Genomic DNA, 17,970 nt, shown 5'->3' with positions numbered 1-17,970 from the left:
TCTCTCTGTCTCAAATGAATAAATAAAATCTTTAAAAAATAAAAAATAAATAAATAAAAAGAAAAATAAAGAAAACTTAAGAATTGTATTAATTAGAAGAAACATGAAACACCTCCCATATAGAGAATATATGAAGGACTTCTGTGTTTTATGGTGAAAGGAGTAGAAAATACTGTTGGCAGTAAGATTTAAGTAAAAATAACATGAAATAGTAATACTACAAAGCTGAATGTAAACAACTACCAAAATTGTAGAGGCTGCTTTTAGGCAACAGGCCTGAGCAATGGAAACTTGAGCAAGGCAAAAGGGCCCACAGCAACTACCAAGCTGACACAAACCGGCTCATTAAGCCACAGGTCCTAACCAACCAATGGGTCACTTACAACCAGGCATAGTTCTTAAGATTACCAAACAAGGTGTAATTCCATACATCCCATATTCTCTCATACCAACTATAACCTCTCACCACCACCTTGTGGCAGACAGTCTCTCCTTTGCTGTCCTGTCCACTACTCCCTTGCAGTGTACTCAATAAACTTCTACCTCTTCTGCTCTGCCTTGGGTGAATTCTTTCACGGGCCGCACCACCAGCCCCCAACCAATCAGAACGCCCCACAAAAAATGATAATTTAGGAATGTAAATCATACTGATGAGCACAAAAACGCAAAAATAAAACAACTTGGCCCCTCCTGACTGCTCAGTGCAGACTTTTACCCATAAACTCAGAAATACCACACGAGGAATGACCAAAGAACTAAAACCCTACTAAGACAAATAAATAGTGAATTTAATAGAAATAGAAAATAAACCTTTCAGAATAAAAACATCATCAGTTACAACTCATCTCAAATAAAATAAAATAAAATAAAAATTCACAAAGGATTATAGTGATAATAGGTACTTTCCCAGTACAGTGGTAGAATTCTTCTAAGGAGGATGTATTGTAAGAGAGACTTCTAATAAGCTGTATTCTGGAGGGGTCAATTAGCCATGTAATCTGAACACTGAAGGATTAACTTGAAGACAAGGGCATAAAGAGCTATCTCTATCTTCCAGTGTCAAGAAGGATTAGACTTACTCTGGATCACTCCAAAGAATGGGACTAGGAACAACAAAAAGTTGCACAGGTAAACCTGGATCAGAAATGGGGAAGAACTTTAATAATTAGAGATGTCCAATAATGAAACAGGCTGCCTCTCAAAATAGCTCATGAAAGCTAGAAAGCCATCCGTCACAGAAATTTTAGATAAGAGTCTGCTGAAAGAATCAGGATGAGGGGCATTTGGGTGGCTCAGTCAGTAATGCATCCAACTCTTGATCTCAGCTGGAGTCTTGATCTCAAGGTCACGAGTTCAGGCTCCTCATTGGGCTCCACAGTGTGTGTGGAGCCTACTTAAAAAAATAAAAAAATAAAAGAATCAGGTTGGGCCAGATGATCTTTAGGTTCTTTTAGAACTCAAGGGTCTATGAGGTATCCAAGACACCTTCCTAATATAATGTACATTCTACCTAAATCTTGCTATCATTTTTAGATACATAGTTCAATGTAGTTAAATATCATAATTCCATATAATGATCACATAGCCAGGACCAACAAATAATACTTTCAGACTAAATCTCACTAGCTCAATTTTTCAATTTCTGTCTAGAAAACCAAGAGAAATGTAAACATCCTAATTCTGATGTATTTTACATGATCAAATTTCCTTCCTAAAGAGGCGCTGTAGATTCTGAAACCCTCTTTATACGTTTCCACCTAAGGAAAGTATTTTTCCTGGTAGGAGAAAAAAAAAAATCAGGAGAACCTCAACATCTGCTCTTATTAATTTAGCATAAATGAGTAAACAAGAAATATTTCAAGAACTGCAAAAACAAGTAAAAAGAGGGATTAATTCCATCTCTTGGGGTGCCTGGGTGGCTCAGTCGGTTAAGCGTCTGCCTTCGGCTCAGGTCATGATCCCAGGATCTTGGGACTGAGCCCCAGGGCGGGCTCCCTCCTTGGTGGGGAGCCTGATTCTCCCTCTACCACTCCCCCTGCTTGTGCTCTGTCTGTCAAATAACTAAAATCTTAAAAAACAAACAAACAAACAACTCAATCTCTGGCTATCTATAAAGGTAAAATTTGCAAATGTTAAGATCAATAATACAGATAATACAAACAGCAATAATAAGGATACTTAAATGAATGTCTACTCCATGCCTAACACTATGCTGAAAAGTGCTTAACATTTTATAAAGCTAGGCCTATTTTGCAAATAAGGAAAACTGAGACTCAGTCACACAATTAGTACATAGTGGCATCAAGGTTTGTTGGTTTCATTACAAATCCTAGTTTCTTTTAGGTAAACCACTTTATTTTATATAGTTAATTTATGCAGAACAGAGCTCAAAACACTTCATATGTTAACTTACACCAAAGAACCTAAAAAGTTATGTCTTAAAATTATTGTATTCCAGGCTAATACACCATCATTTGAAAGATACACTATTTTGTGTGCATCATTGTATAATACAGAATCTTATACTAGTCTTCGTCCCTGATTCTTTTTTTTTAAGGTTTTATTCTTTAAATTTTTTTTATGATGTTATGTTAATCACCATACATTACATCATTAGTTTTTGATGTAGTGTCTCAAGATTCACTGTTTGCGTATAACACCCAGGGCTCCATGCAGAACGTACCCTCCTTAATACCCATCACCAGGTTAACCCATCCCCCCCCCCCCTCTAGAACCTGTTTGTTTTTCAGAGTCCATAGTCTCTCATGGTTCATCTCCCCCTCCGATTTCGCCCCCTTCATTTTCCCCTCCTGCTATCTTCTTCCTTTTTTTTTTTAACATATAATGTATTATTTGTTTCAGAGGTACAGGCCTATGATTCAACAGTCTTACACAATTCACAGCGCTCACCATAGCACATACCCTCCCCGATGTCTATCACCCAGCCACCCCATCCCTCCCACCCCCCACTACTCCAGCAACCCTCAGTTTGTTTCCTGAGATTAAGAATTCCTCATATCAGTGAGGTCATATGATACATGCCTTTCTCTGATTGACTTATTTCGTTCAGCATAACACCCTCCAGTTCCATCCACGTCGGATCCCTACATTTGTATCTTTGGGGTAAACACCCAAGAGTGCAATTGCTGGATCGTACAGTAGCTCTATTTTCAACTTTTGAGGAACCTCCATACTGTTTTCCAGAGTGGCTGCACCAGCTTGCATTCCCACCAACAGTGTAGGAGGGTTCCCCTTTCTCCTCATCCCCACCAACATCTGTCATTTCCTGACTTGTTAATTTTAGCCATTCTGACTGGTGTGAGGTTGTATCTCATTGAGGTTTTGATTTGGACTTCCCTGATGCCGAGCGATGCTGAGCACTTTTTCATGTGTCTGTTGGCCATCTGGATGTCTTCTTTGGAAAAATGTCTGTTCGTGTCTTCTGCCCATTTCTTGATTGGATCATTTGTTCTTTCGGTGTTGAGTTTAAGAAGTTCTTTATAGATTTTGGATGCTAGCCCTTTATCTGATATATCATTTGCAAATATCGTCTCCCATTCTGTCTGCTGTCTTTTGGTTTTGTTGACTGTTTCCTTTGCTGTGCAAAAGCTTTTTATCTTGATGAAGTCCCAATAGTTCATTTTGCCCTTGCTTCCCTTACCTTTGGCGACGTTTCTAGGAAGAAGTTGCTGCGGCTGAGGTCAAAGAGGTTGCTGCCTGTGTTCTCCTTTAGGATTTTGATGGACTCCTGTCTCACATTTAGGTCTTTCAACCATTTTGAGCCTATTTTTGTGTGTGGTGTAAAGAAATGGTCCAGTTTCATTCTTCTGCATGTGGCTGTCCAGTTTTCCCAACACCATTTGTTGAAGAGACTGTCTTTTTTCCACTGGACATTCTTTCCTGCTTTGTCGAAGATGAGTTGGCCATAGAGTTGAGGGTCCATTTCTGGGCTCTCTATTCTGTTCCATTGATCTATGTGTCTGTTTTTGCGCCCTGATTCTTGACGGGAGATTCTAACGCCTTGGAATTTCCTGAATAATACGTTTGTCTTAGTCATTCATGAGCCTCTGGCATCACCCCTAACAGATTAGATGACTCAAGATGGGGGCTGGTCACCATAAAGACCAAGGAAAGAAAAGGTTGGGGTTTGGAGCCAGCCTGACTATAGGGAAGGAAGACAGGGCTGGAAATTGAAGGCCCAGCATGTAGTCAATGAATCAATGAAGCCTACCCAATGAAATACTAATAAAAACTATACTGAAGTTCTATGGAACTTTCTGGTGAGTGACTAAGAGGAGATATGCTGAGAGGATGACAAGGGAGAGGGCATGGAAGTTCTATGTTCATGACCCTCCCAGACCTCATTCACGCTATGTGTCTCTTCATTTGGCTAGTTCTGATTTGTATCCTTTACTATCCTTTACTAAAACTATAATCATAAGTATACCACTTTTTGAATCTGAATCATTCTAGTGTTATTATTAAACCTAAAAGAGTCATGGGAACTCCCAAATTTATATCCAATTGGTCAGCAGTGTGGCTAGAATCTGAAGGGCAGTCTTGTTGAAGACCAGGGCCTTTAACTTGTGAAGTGTGTGAAAAGTCTGGGTGGTTAGTATCAGAATTGTACTGCAGCAAACCAAATAGTATTGCAATAACCATTAAAAAGAAAAAAACACTGCCAATTAAACTATGACCCATCAACAACTATAAAATACAAGATGATTTCAGCAGTATTAAGATGTAAAAACAAAAAAAAATTAACAAAAACTAATTACTTAATGTATAATGGATCATTTTTAAGTTTTAAAATAGCACAGAAAAATGAAGCAAAAAATAAAATTAATCTCCTTTTCCTTCCTCAGCAGTAATCAGTTCAGTACGTATCCTGAAACAGGATTGTTCATGCTACTTTTACAACACCAAAATATAGTAAACAAGATTTTAGTGACCTGCACAAGGTCACCCAGCAAGTCAGTAACAGAAAAGTAATTAGAATGCAGGATCCCAAAACCCAAGGGTATTTTCTGTTATAAACATCTTAGTGCCTCCTAGCTTATCTTAAAAGATAGTCTATCAAATACAGAAATCTTACTCATTTTGATGACTAAGAATAAAAGTAAATATACGACCATGAGCCAAGGGGCACTCCACTTTGTCATATATGATCTTGTTACAACTTTTCAGGCAGAAGGCAATGATTACACTAAACTTCACTAGGAGTCAGTTATCACTTAAACAGTTCAATAAAATAGACAAACCAAATATCCTCATGTCAGAGCAATGGACTGGGACAGCGACGGACCAGGCAGCAGCAGGAACGTGCCTGTTTCACATTTATGAAACAAACGGAAATGGTCTCAGTTATTTCCACTGGGAGGTTACTGGCCTTTTGAGCAAGACAATTCTTGGTTGTACAAGTCTATCCCACACATTGAGGACATTAAACCTTTCTGGCCCTTGCCCCCTAAATGCTGGTAACTTTCCGTAGTAGTTGTGACAACCAGCAAACCCTGCCCCACACATATTTCCAAATGGAAAGGGCAGGGGGTAGGAGGGGGCCGTTAAGTTGAGTAGACTTTGTTTCCCTAGTAGATGATTTCTTTCAGATTCCTTCAAGTGCTACAATTCTATAAATTAGTAATCCTTTAGTTTTACTGAAGTGACAACTCTGTGACTGAAAAAGAGTACGGAAAGAAGGAAGTCATGGGTGATTTAGATAAAACAGGTGGTAATTTTCATCCCAGTAATCCCATTTCTAGCATGAACCCTAGGGAGATCAACAATATAAAGATTCATGAGCTAAGGTTTAGTCATCACAACACCACTTCTAAGAGCTGAATGATCTGAAACAACTCAAATAGGTAACACTCACTGAGCACTTACTGGGTGCCAGACATGAGAGTAAGCACTTTACTTCCTTGCGACTCAAAGTGAAGCACATCACTTAGGAGCTTAATACAGGATCTCAGGCCCCATCCCAGACCTTCTGAATCAGAATCTGTACCGTAACAAGCTCCCAGGTGAATACAGAGTTTAAAAAGCACTACTTTATAGTATTAATTCATTTGATCTTCATAAGGTGTAATTAATTTTCATCATGACAGCTCTATAATGTAAATATAACCATCCTCCATTTTACACATTAGTAAACTAAGGCACAGAGCATCATATAACTTGTACAAATACTGTCAGAGAAAGGATTTGAACCCACACACTCTCGTTCCAGAATCCAAGCTCTAAATCATCATTGTCTATTATTTCTCAATTTTTAAACAAGTTATAGTATTTCCGTAAATTGGAATATCCTGTAGTGATTAAAACTGATGTCTAAGGAATTTTTAATGATGCAGGAAATTAACTGAAGTATGCAGTAAATAAAATTGAATATATGGTATGAGCCCCAATATGTAATTTTTAAAAATTACATACACATTCACTTTGAAAAAGATCTGGAAAAAAAAATATAAGTATGGCGAGTCAATATAAGGGATCTGGTGTCAGAATGCCAGAGTTCAAATTCCAGCTGTATTGCTCATTAGCTCAGTGATGTAGAGGCAGCTCTGAGGTAACAAGCTTGAGCATGGGATACCTGAGTAAGGAAAAGGGGGCCACTGGACCACGGAGCTGAATGCAAACAGACAATGCAAACAAGCTCATTAAGTGACCCACCTTGAAATAACCAAAGGCCCTAAATGACCAATTGCAACCACGCACAGTTTCCTAAGATCACCAAAAAAGTGAAAATTCCATTTGTCCCCATAACCTAACCCCTCACCCCGCCCTCTAACTGGGGCCTCTCTTTGCTATTGTGCCCATGGCTTTCTTGCGGTGTATTCAATAAACTTTTATCTCTTTTATTCTGCCTGGGGTGAATTCTTTCATTGCCCATGAAGCCACCTCTATCCGATCAGAGCGCCCCACATTTGGTGGCCTCCCCATCCGATGGGGACACCCCATATGTGATCTTAGGTGAGAGGCTTAACCTTTTTAAGCTTCATTTTCTTGATCGATTAAATGAAAATAATATTTACCTCACAAGATCGTTGTGAGGATTCAATGAGGTAATCTACAAAAAGCACAAGCATGAAGATTATTATTTCTCTTTATGCTTTTATTTGCCAAAATTTCTACAATGACTATATGTTACACTTCAGTAAATAGTAAAAAAAAAAAAAAAAGATAATGCCTGAGATTGTCAACTATCTCACAGGCTATTACAAAGAAAGTACCTATTCCTCTGATTAGATAACAAGACTGAACTCACGCATAACAGCTGAGTAAGAGATCTAAAAAAGATCTTAAAGTAAATACGATTAAATAGCGAAACTGAGTAAGGGACACACTGCCGGTTCCTCTCCAGGAGGGCCTTTCTTTGAACAAAGTCCACCACCTACTTTCAATGATTTAGACATTCCAACTGCCTGGCAGTACCTGCCTGACCTTGAACAAGTTACCAGATCTCTTGCAAAGCCTCACTTTTCCTCATCTGAAGGAAATGATGCTATGGCCCTTGGACTTACTGTGAGGATTTAATGAGAATATGTATGTTAAGAGCTAAGCACAGTGGACTGGTAAACAAAGCACCTGATGTCAGCTCAAATCTATCCTCGTCACCAGCGACATCACTCTTCGGCTGAGTGACACCTCTTGAGCTGGTCCACCAGCAATGAAAACATACTCATTCTCCAAATGGCAGCTCAACAGTATTTTCATTATTTTCTAATCAATTAGATCTATGAAGAGCTATTTCATTACAAAATTATCAAGGCCACTCTCCATTTTAAGTAATTTAGATTCACTAAAGCAAATTATTTCACATTTGGATTCTTAACTACACAATTAGTAGTAGCAAGCCAATCCAGGTGGGGGTTTCTCCACATTTCTAGTACCTCTGTATACAAATACTCAGACATTAGTATACAACTGAGTAAGTCTTAGGTTTAAACACAGAAACTCCAGGGCGCCTGGGTGGCTCAGTCATTAAGCATCTGCCTTTGGCTCAGGTCATGATCCCAGGGTCCTGGGATCGAGTCATACATCGGGCTCCCTGCTTGGCAGGAAGCCTGCTTCTCCCTCTCCCACTCCCAATCCCCCTGCTTGTGTTCCTGCTCTCGCTATCTCTCTGTCAAATAAATAAATAAAATCTTTTAAATAAATAAATAAATAAACACAGAAACTCCATCAATCACTACCACCTTTAATGTAGGTCAAGGCTTCCCACCTGATAAAATTAGATCGGAATCAGTGTTAAGATTTAGAAAAGCCTAAGGATCACCCAGTCTGATCCTTTCGTTTTGCAAATGGATTTAGGAAATGTAGTTAACTAGTGAACAAGGAAAACATTCAAATGCTAATCTACTTTTTCAGAATTAGTCCAAATACTAAAAGGAAACCTCAGTTTAGAATGACATCAATTTTTAGCTCAGCTAAAGGTGTTACTATTATTACCACATTCTGAGGTGTAAGTGGGAGCTTCCTTTCTCACTTTCAAGAGTACTGAATCTCCAGCTCTGACTTGTTTCAAGACATTTATTTATTATAGGGAAGAGGGAGGAGAGAAAGGTCAGTCACCTTAAACTCTTATTTGATGTCTAATTCAAAGAACTAATGGTCATTTTCTTTTTATTTGAAACAAAGAGTTCATAACCACAGTAAAAGATACTATGAGAATACTCCCCTTCACATTCATATAAAAGATTTTAAAGAAACACAAATGGCATTTGAACCTTTGAAAATATGCTGTAAAGATATTTGCAAATGACATATCAGATAAAGGGCTAGTATCCAAAAATCTATAAAGAACTTATCAAACTCAACACCCAAAGAACAAATGATCCAATCAAGAAATGGGCAGAAGACACGAACAGACATTTTTCCAAAGAAGACATCCAAATGGCCAACAGACATGAAAAAGTGCTCAACATCGCTCGGCATCAGGGAAGTCCAAATCAAAACCTCAATGAGATACCACCTCACACCAGTCAGAATGCCTAAAATTAACAAGTCAGGAAATGACAGATGTTGGCAAGGATGCAGAGAAAGGGGAACCTGCTTACACTGTTGGTGGGAATGCAAGCTGGTGCAGCCACTCTGGAAAACAGTATGGAGGTTCCTCAAAAAATTGAAAATTGAGCTACTGTATGACCCAGTAATTGCGCTACTGGGTATTTACCCCAAAGATATAAAGATATAAAGATATATCAGATTTGCAAAAATATAAGTCATTAGGCTTGAAAAAAGATTTATCCTTGGAATGCTAACTTTATAATTCCCTAATTTAAAAACTGTTGACAATCATTTCTACTCACAAGCAAGTATGCGCTCATGCATGGGTATGTGTCTATATTTATATATAAAATTTAATGCTAACATGTTCTGGAGAAACTAAGGGGAAAATAGGCATACTTTTATATTATTTGTTGAAGTTTAACTCTGTGAAGAGAAATGTGACAATATGTATCAAAATTATACATGCATATATCCTTTGACCAGCAATTCCACTTTTAGGAGTTTATCCTACAGATTACTTCCACACAGGAGAAATATCATAGGTAAAAGAATATTCACTGCAACCCCACTTGTAGAAGTAAAACTGGTAACAATTTGAATGTCTCATAATAGGAGATCAACTAAAATGATGGTAGACTCATAAAACAGAATATTATACAGCCATTAAATAAATGAAAATTATGAAAATGTTAATATAGAAAGATCTCTAAGAGATTTCAAGTCAATAATATGCTGCATATAGCACCATTAATTTTAAATTTACATATAAATAGAAACATACTTATGCATGAGCATATACACTTCTCATTCTATTTCTTTCTACACATTTCAATTTCATTCTATTTACATGTATTATTTTTTTAAATAACTTTTTTTTTTTTAAGTAGGCTCCACGCCCAGCATGGGGGGCTTGAACTCATGACCCTGAGATTGAGACCTGAGCTAAAATCAAGAGGCAGACGCTTAACCAACTGAGCCACGCAGGCGCCCCTATTTCTTTAAATAATAAAAATTTATTTTAAATTTAGATATCTGACCCGTGGTGTCATCCAAATGAAGTAACTATCAAATTTCCCTTCACTGATAGCTTTTAAATCCAAGAATCATAATTTCAGCATTCCAAAGACAAATCTTATTTCAAGCCTAGTGATCCCATCATCAATATCAGTTCTAAGCACAATTAAAATCCTAAAGCCCACTTCCAAGCAGAAATGCAGATCACGGGCGCCTGGGTGGCTCAGTTGGATAAGCGACTGCCTTCGGCTCAGGTCATGATCCTGGAGTCCTCGGATCAAGTCCCACATCGGGCTCCCCGCTCAGCAGGGAGCCTGCTTCTCCCTCTGACCCTCCCCACCTCATGTGCTCTCTCTCAAATAAATAAATAAAATCTTAAAAAAAAAAAAAAAAAACGCAGATCACTTACGCAGTGACAGAGTTAGAGGGGTAAAACTCCGAGCTTACCTGACTAGGTCCCCATGAAGCTGTAAATAAAGACTTTCCCTTCCCTCCCCAGCACAGATTTCTGAGGCTGGTGTCTCCACGGTGCACAGGACAAGATGTAAGTCAGAGGAGGTGGCGGCGGTTGCAGCAGCAGAGGTCGAGTCGGCTCCATACAGGTAGACGCAACCTCTCCTGACATCTTCTCTCAGCCAGTCTCTTTCTCGAGAACCAAACCTACTTCGCCTATTCAAACAATTCCTGCTCCCATTGCGTTTCATATTTCTCTAAAAAACATCAAGAGAAAGAAATCATTAGCTAGAATGTCTGGCTCAGTTAGACACGTTCAGTCCTCACTCCACCTTTCCACTCTCGATTCTCCAACACCTCCTGTCCTGGGGCCTTCCACACCTGCCATGCCCATTCCTAAGCTGGAAAACCATTTTCTCTCCTTCAGCTGTTCATGCCTCTGTCCATCGCTTTGTCTGACCCTTTCTTTTTCTTACGTTTTCAGAAAAATATAAGAATAATAAAACGTCTGTGGACCTACTACCCACCTTTCACAAATTTTAATATCATGTCATATTTATTTCAGATCCTTATTCTAAAGAATTCTTACATGTAAGAATCACATGTCTTACATACATGTAAGAATATATATGTATATGCACATATATAGCTGAAGTCACGTGATACCCCACTTCAATCCCATTTCTCTCCCTCTCTCCCCAGAAACACTCTACTGTACTTGCTATTCACCATTCCGTGCATTTTTATATGTTTGCCATATATGTACATATCTATAAACTAAATACAACTGTTTTCCATGATTTAGAACTTTAAATCCTAACATACTTATGTTTCACACTGCCATTTTTTCATCTGGTTCAAAATTGGTCATGCTAATACACCCAGCCCATTCATTTGAATAATATCTCATTATATGAATATACTGCAATTTATATATTCTCCTGCTGATGGCATTTAGTTTGTTTCTAATTTTTTCACTATTAGAAACAATGCTGCGTTAAACATTTCTGCACGTCTCTACAACGCAAACTGAAAGTTTCTCTAAGGTCCTGACCCTCTGCCTCATATCCCAAATAAGCAAGTACAGAATACTGCACAATGTTGAACAAATGTTCTTTCCATTCTAATCATGTTTCTAAAAAAATTAGTGTTGCATTTGATAATTTAGGTATGTGAAATTCACACACGTTACGGTTACCTCAAAGAAAAAACAACTGCTACAGCAATATGACAAGTCTCTAAAGATCACTATTGACCTACTCTATTTTTATGATGCGCCATTTCTGTTCCCCTTTTTTTTTAACATTTTATTTATGTATTTATTTGAGAGAGAGAGAGAGGAGGGAGGGGGAAGGAGGAGGGTATGGTACAGAGGAGGAAGGGAGAAGGACAAACAGACTCACCGCTGAGCATGGAGCCCTACACCTGCAGCCCCATCTCACAACCCTGAGATCATGACCTGAGCTGAAACCAAGAGTTCCACGCTTAACCGACTGAGCCACCCAGGCACCCCTGTTCCCTTTAATATAAAGGCATTTCCGCTAACACACTGCCATACCTCTCTAGCATCATTCTCATTACCTGTCACTGTTTCAGTCACATCCAGCTATTTGTAACTCCCCAAACACACCACGATTCCACAATTCTGTGACTTGTCTGAAATGTCCTTCTCCGTCTTGTCCATCTGACTAGACAGCCTTCAAAACTCTACTCATATGTCACCCTCTCTTGTGTTCCCTATGGAGCCTTCCATGTATCCCATCCCCATTTTCTCTGCATAGCTAGAATTAGTGACTCTACTCTCTCCACAGCAGAGCCTCCTCACCTTGAACATATGTCTACTACTAGGGGGGTCACAATGGGCTTTAATCGTGTATTTGATACTTCTTCCTCTCTTCCACACTGAGAATCTATTACAGAGCCTTAATACTTGAGTGGCACACTGATGCATGCAGAACTCACAGAAATCACATCACAGAATGTATTCCCAGTTTCTACTACAGCTCAATTTGCTCTGGCAAGAGGTTGAACAAACTTGAGGGGAAAAAAAATCTCCTTTTTTACAAAGAACCCTAAAATCTTTTTACCAACCACAAAGTAAATAAAAGACTTTTGCTACTATTCCTCATTGGAAGTCAGAAATACCTATAAATAAAGCAAATATTATTTTTGTAGTTACCGAGATTAAGTATTTGAGGATAACTGTGGCACCTAAAATTCAATTTCTAAGATGATAAAGAAAAGTGAAGGAAAAGTGAGAAGGTATTTCCATGTGGGAAGAAAGAAAAATATGAGTGAGAATGGCTTCATTGTTTAAATTAAGGATAACAGGTAAATCCATCATTTTACAGATATTAAGGATTAGAATATAGCTATTCAAAACCATGAGGATCATTACTGATTCTAACTTTAGATAAGCAGGATAAACCCCTGCTACAAGTAGGAATTAGGTCTCCTCTTGTCCACAAGATCATTTTCTCAAAGCTGAACTTCTCAGAATTAACAGAGGGCTTTCAAGTCCTTATTTTATAAAGACAAAGGCCATCATATTTGTATCGGTAATTTTAGTCACTGAATACAAATAACCACTGATTAATTTTAAATATTCCTTATTTTTCAGTCTTTGGGCATGATCAACTGGCCCATCTAAAAACAGTATTCTATAAGGTACAGTAACATTTATACAAAGAAGCTCTGCATTCTGCATTGAGTGGAAACAAATTTTGCTCCCCTGCTACTTAAAGAGAGAGCAAGTAGATACTATTCCACACAAACACCAAAAAGCATCTTTAAAAAAACTTTTTAAGGTCAAATAATGGCCCAATGATCTTCGCAATCTTAGAAAAGTCAAGAAAAATCCCTGGAAGTTATTATATTAGTTCATCCAAGATTTTTCTTCTGGGAGGATTTTTAAAGTCATTTTTAGGGGCCCCTGGGTGGTTCAGTCGGTTAAGCATCTCCCTTCGGCTCAGGTCATGATCCAAGGGTCCTGGGATAGAGCCCCACGTCTGGCTCCCTGCTCAGTGGGGAGTCTGCTTCTCCCTCTCCCTCTGCCATTCCCCTTGCTTGTTATGCTCTCTCTCTCTCAAATAAATAAAATCTTTGAAAATAAAAAAATTTTTAAGTCATTTTTAAATGCATTTATAGGGGTGCCTGGGTGGCTCAGTTGGTTAAGCATCTGATTTCAGCTGGGGTCATAGTCTCGAGGTCCTGGGATCAAGCTCTATGTCAGGCTCCCCAATCAGAAGGGAGTCTGCTTGTCCCTCTCCCTCTGCCCCTCCCCCTGCTCTCTCTCTCTCAAATAAATAAAGTCTTTAAAAAAGTGTTTATATATTTCCCTTAAGACTCTAAATCCTTGGCAGCTCTTTCTGCCCATGGGTTATGTCCCTATGCTTTAATAAAAACACTTTTTGCACAGGGCGGGGAAGACTATAAAAATTCCTTAAGAACTTTATCGAAACACATGTGTTGTTGGTCAAAGAATGATATCTCCTATTTATATGATATATTCCACCCGGTGAAGATAAACTGCGGAGTTAGACCTTTAGTAGGTATCATTCCCTTAAACCTGCTCAATAGGCATTTAAAAGACCTAGATACCAAGCAAGCATAGCCTTCTAGCAATAATCTAGATGGACTGTTCAGCTATTATTAGTTATTGCTGAATTACCTAGTGCTTCCTTCTCCCCTGCGAAAAGCATCAGAAAACCCTGGAAAGGCCAATACTGTCCGTTGATAGACTATCAGCTTTTAGAATCACTTTTCCACTGAAATTGATAGATTAAGAACATGATATTGCTTCCCTTACTCTTATGTAAATCTGTTGACAAACTTTTCTAAAAGGGAACAGGTCTATAATCAACTCTCACATCAAACAAGTTTAAAAGAGCATATTTCAGATTTAAACAGGGGCCCCTCAGTGGCTCAGCTGGTTAAGCAACTGACTTGATTTCGGCTCAGGTCATAATCTCAAGATCGCCAAGAGGCTACAGAGCCTGCTTGAGATTCTCTCTCTCCCTTTGCCCCTCCCCCCCACACTTTCTCCCTCTCAAAAAAAAAAAAAAAAAAATTTACACATACATTTCTAGAAAGTGCAAGTCTTTAGAGTAGGCCATGAATTAAGTACCACTTCAGGTTTAAGCTTTTAACTCTCTAAAAATTAAAATAACATATGAGGGCTGTGATCAGTTCAAAGGTGATAAACTATTAAACGCCCTCGTACAATTAACTCTAAGATATGTACGGGAAAAACAGAGTCTGGTCAAGTAACTCTCCCTACTCACTGAGTTCTATTAGAATGTGAAATACCATAAGGTAAGAGATAGGCTCCTGCATTCAAAACTTTAAAACAATAAGGGCTCATCTCTAGGAATATATGTTAAGGAATATTTTGGAAAGGGTGGGATGAGATAAGCAGAGGAAGAATATTTCAGTTCATTAAAAATCATTTTGGTATTCATTGATTTTTAAAAACCATATACACACATTACTTGGCTAAAAACCTGAAACTAGGACTGATGAAAATTGATCTCATGGCACTTGCTGCCCAGTTATAACTTCATATCTTCTACAGTCTGAGTAAAAAAATAATCCCAAAATTGTAGCAAACATCTGGAAAACTATGCTTCATAGCTACTCCCAATAATCTTAAGAGTATTACAAATAGGGCGCCTGGGTGGCTCAGTCGTTAAGCGTCTGCCTTTGGCTCAGGTCATGATCCCAGGGTCCTGGGATCGAGTACCACATCGGGCTCCCTGCTCTGCGGGAAGTCTGCTTCTCCCTCTCCCACTCGCCCTGCTTATGTTCCTGCTCTCACTATCTCTGTCTCTGTCAAATAAATAAAATCTTTAAAAAAAAAAAAAAGAGTATTACAAATATCATACTTATATTCCAACAACAGTAAAGGGGTACATTCTAATTAGTAATTTGCTAAATAAATCTGGGAGTAGATTTTGAATCAAACTTTCCAATACCCCATACTGATGGACCTAGATCTAATCTGGCTAAATTATATTGGCTTACGTATATTAGCCTTTTTATGAAGATCTGTATTATTTGACAATAATGACGCTCATAACTTTGTAGTTAGTATAAAAGCATTACAAAAAAGAACAGTAAGCTTTTTTCAAAGGGTCTTCAAAGAACAAGCAGGAGATTATGACTTCTACCTATATATTCTTTTCCAGTTTCACTTGGCACAAAATTCAACCACTCAGCTACTTAAGGAAACTTAAGTGTGCAGAACACACAGCACCTGTTCTCCATAGCCAATCCCATTTATTTGCAAGGATTATTTAAAGTGTTAACCATATGCAATAAAGCAAGAGACACAAGGGCATTAGACACTGTCAGGGCGCCTGGGTGGCTCAGTTGGTTAAGCGACTGCCTTCGGCTCAGGTCATGATCCTGGAGTCCCGCATCGGGCTCTCTGCTCGGCAGGGAGTCTGCTTCTCCCTCTGACCCTCCCCCTCTCATGCTCTCTCTCTCTCATTCTCTCTCTCAAATAAATAAATAAAATCTTAAAAAAAAAAAAAAGACACTGTCAGCCTCCCATACCACCAACCCAGTACTATAATCAAGATTAATTTCTGGCATCTTTCTAACGGTCCCCAGATTGGAGCCCTAAGGAACCAGCGGTAAATTTGACCACTTCCTGAAAGTTTAGGAAGGCAGGACCCTTTGAATCAAGAGCCTCCTTTCTCAATTCCTTCCATCTCACAATTCACTCCCTCCCCCACAAAAAGTTGTTATTAAAAAAGCCAAGGTTATCTTCTAGACCAGAGGGCATTACCTATCTCTCAGACCTGCCATTTCCTGATAAGCCAGAGCAGCACTTTTTTTTTTAAAGTTCATTCACAATTTACATTTGATGACCTTATAGTTTTAAATAAATATCTAAAAGCCTTAAAGTAATTATACTTAAAACTTATGGTTAAATAAGTTAAAATAAATATGTACAAGGTTTATGCAGAAGTAAAGGTAAACTATGAAAACTTATTGCTTTAAGTCACTGCATTAAGACTGAGAGGTAACAGCAGAAAAAAAAATGTTTTATATTTTAGAGAGCTCTATTTTATACTGTTTCATGGATGGATTCACCAGATGCTTCACACCTTTTTTTTTTTTTCGGTGTTCCCATCTTTGCAGTGTCCTACAAATAATCTCAATATACAGTGCTCACCCTTGATTCCAATTAACAACTATTACTTAATGTCTTTTTTAACATCATGTATTTTCACTGTTTTGCAAAGTATTTTTGAAAGACACCAAAACCTCTTAATTTTCTGTCCTCTCTTCCGTCTCGCTGGCAAGTTTTAAATACTGCTGATTTCCTCTTCTAAAACTCTAGAAGGAATTCTATTTCATCTCCAGAAGGACATCTAGTTTATATACTTGACCTACAGAAAAAAATCCTCTCCAACTATTTCAGAGACCAGAAGAAAACCATGCAGTTAGTCTCCCAGAACCCCTCCTTTAAATCATCTTCACTGTCCCCTGCCGACCCCTGTGCATTTAAACTTCTTGCCATCCCCTTCAAGGCTCCACTCCCCGCCTTGCCAGATTCTGCTTTCATTTTCCTCCTACTCCCCCCAATTCCTGCCCCAAAACCCCGCTAGCTGCCTGTTGCATAACCTCTCCCCTATTACCGTCTCCTTGGATTGTTAGCCCGGCTCCCGCAAACAGGAATGCCCTTTTTGCCGAACCCCTCCTCCCTGCTGCAACACGCCCAGAGATTCCCCGAGATTAAGCTCCTCCGCGGATTCTCTCTCCAGGCGGGCAGGTGGAGCTTGCAGGCCGGCGCCTCGGAGCGGAGAGCCGGGTCCTAACTTCGGTGGCGAGCCCCGAGGGCAGAGTCGGCCCGCTCCACCCGGCGTAGCCCCGAGCACACGGCAGCGCCCGGCCAATCACCGCCGCCATCCTCCCGCTGGGGTGATGTCTTCAGGTGTCCGGGGAGAAAGCCCTGCGTACTTCCAGCCCCGCTCTCGGGCCACGGGCGACCGGTCCCCGGCCCTGAACGAAGCCGAGGGCGGCCGAGGCGAGCCCCCGGGTCCCAGAGGAGCCGGGTGGGCGGCGGCGGCGGGGCGGACGCCGGACCGAAGGCGTGGGCCTGCGAGACGGGTGGCGCGCGCCCAGGGATGGGCAGCGGAGGGGAGACGGAGGCGGCCGAGGCCGAGGTGGGGGCCAGGCGCGGAGGCCGAGGCGGGGGCCGCGGCGCCCCCAGCCGGACTGCGGGGCAGCCGGGCGTTGAAGCGGACTGACGCGGCGCGGGGGTCGCCGACTGCCTCGGCCACTGCGCGGAGCAGGGGCGGCCTCTCCCCGCCCTTGTTCCCTCCCCAGCCCTCCCGCCTCACCTTCAGGACCCGGATCCCTCCCGGCAGGCGGCTCGCGGGCGCTTCGGGTGGCTCCGGGGGCTCGAGCGGGCCCGCGGGCCCCGGCTCCACCTCCCCCATCGGCGGCGGAGGCTGCACAGGGACGCCGGGCCGGCGCGAC

At 40.3% G+C, this 17,970-nt stretch overlaps 1 protein-coding gene across 2 annotated transcripts in view; it reads right to left on the bottom strand.

Moving 5' to 3' along the window:
• The window catches only part of PHLPP2 (PH domain and leucine rich repeat protein phosphatase 2), a 70,522-nt gene extending 52,592 nt beyond the window's left edge, over positions 1-17,930 (bottom strand). The window contains exons 1-2 of one of the 2 annotated variants that reach the window (XM_021703167.1): positions 17,832-17,930; positions 10,474-10,736 (exon numbers count right to left, since the gene is read on the bottom strand). In XM_021703167.1, coding sequence (XP_021558842.1) covers positions 10,474-10,736; positions 17,832-17,930 — 362 coding nt within the window. Of the gene's footprint in view, positions 1-10,473; positions 10,737-17,831 lie in introns of those variants that run through there. The other variant, XM_021703175.1, reaches the window with a different exon arrangement.
• Positions 17,931-17,970: the final 40 nt, after the last annotated feature.

The sequence above is a fragment of the Neomonachus schauinslandi genome, chromosome 16, assembly GCF_002201575.2.
Source record: "Neomonachus schauinslandi chromosome 16, ASM220157v2, whole genome shotgun sequence".
Classification (NCBI taxonomy): Eukaryota; Metazoa; Chordata; class Mammalia; order Carnivora; family Phocidae; genus Neomonachus; species Neomonachus schauinslandi.
This window is presented reverse-complemented; position numbering and strand designations above follow the sequence as displayed.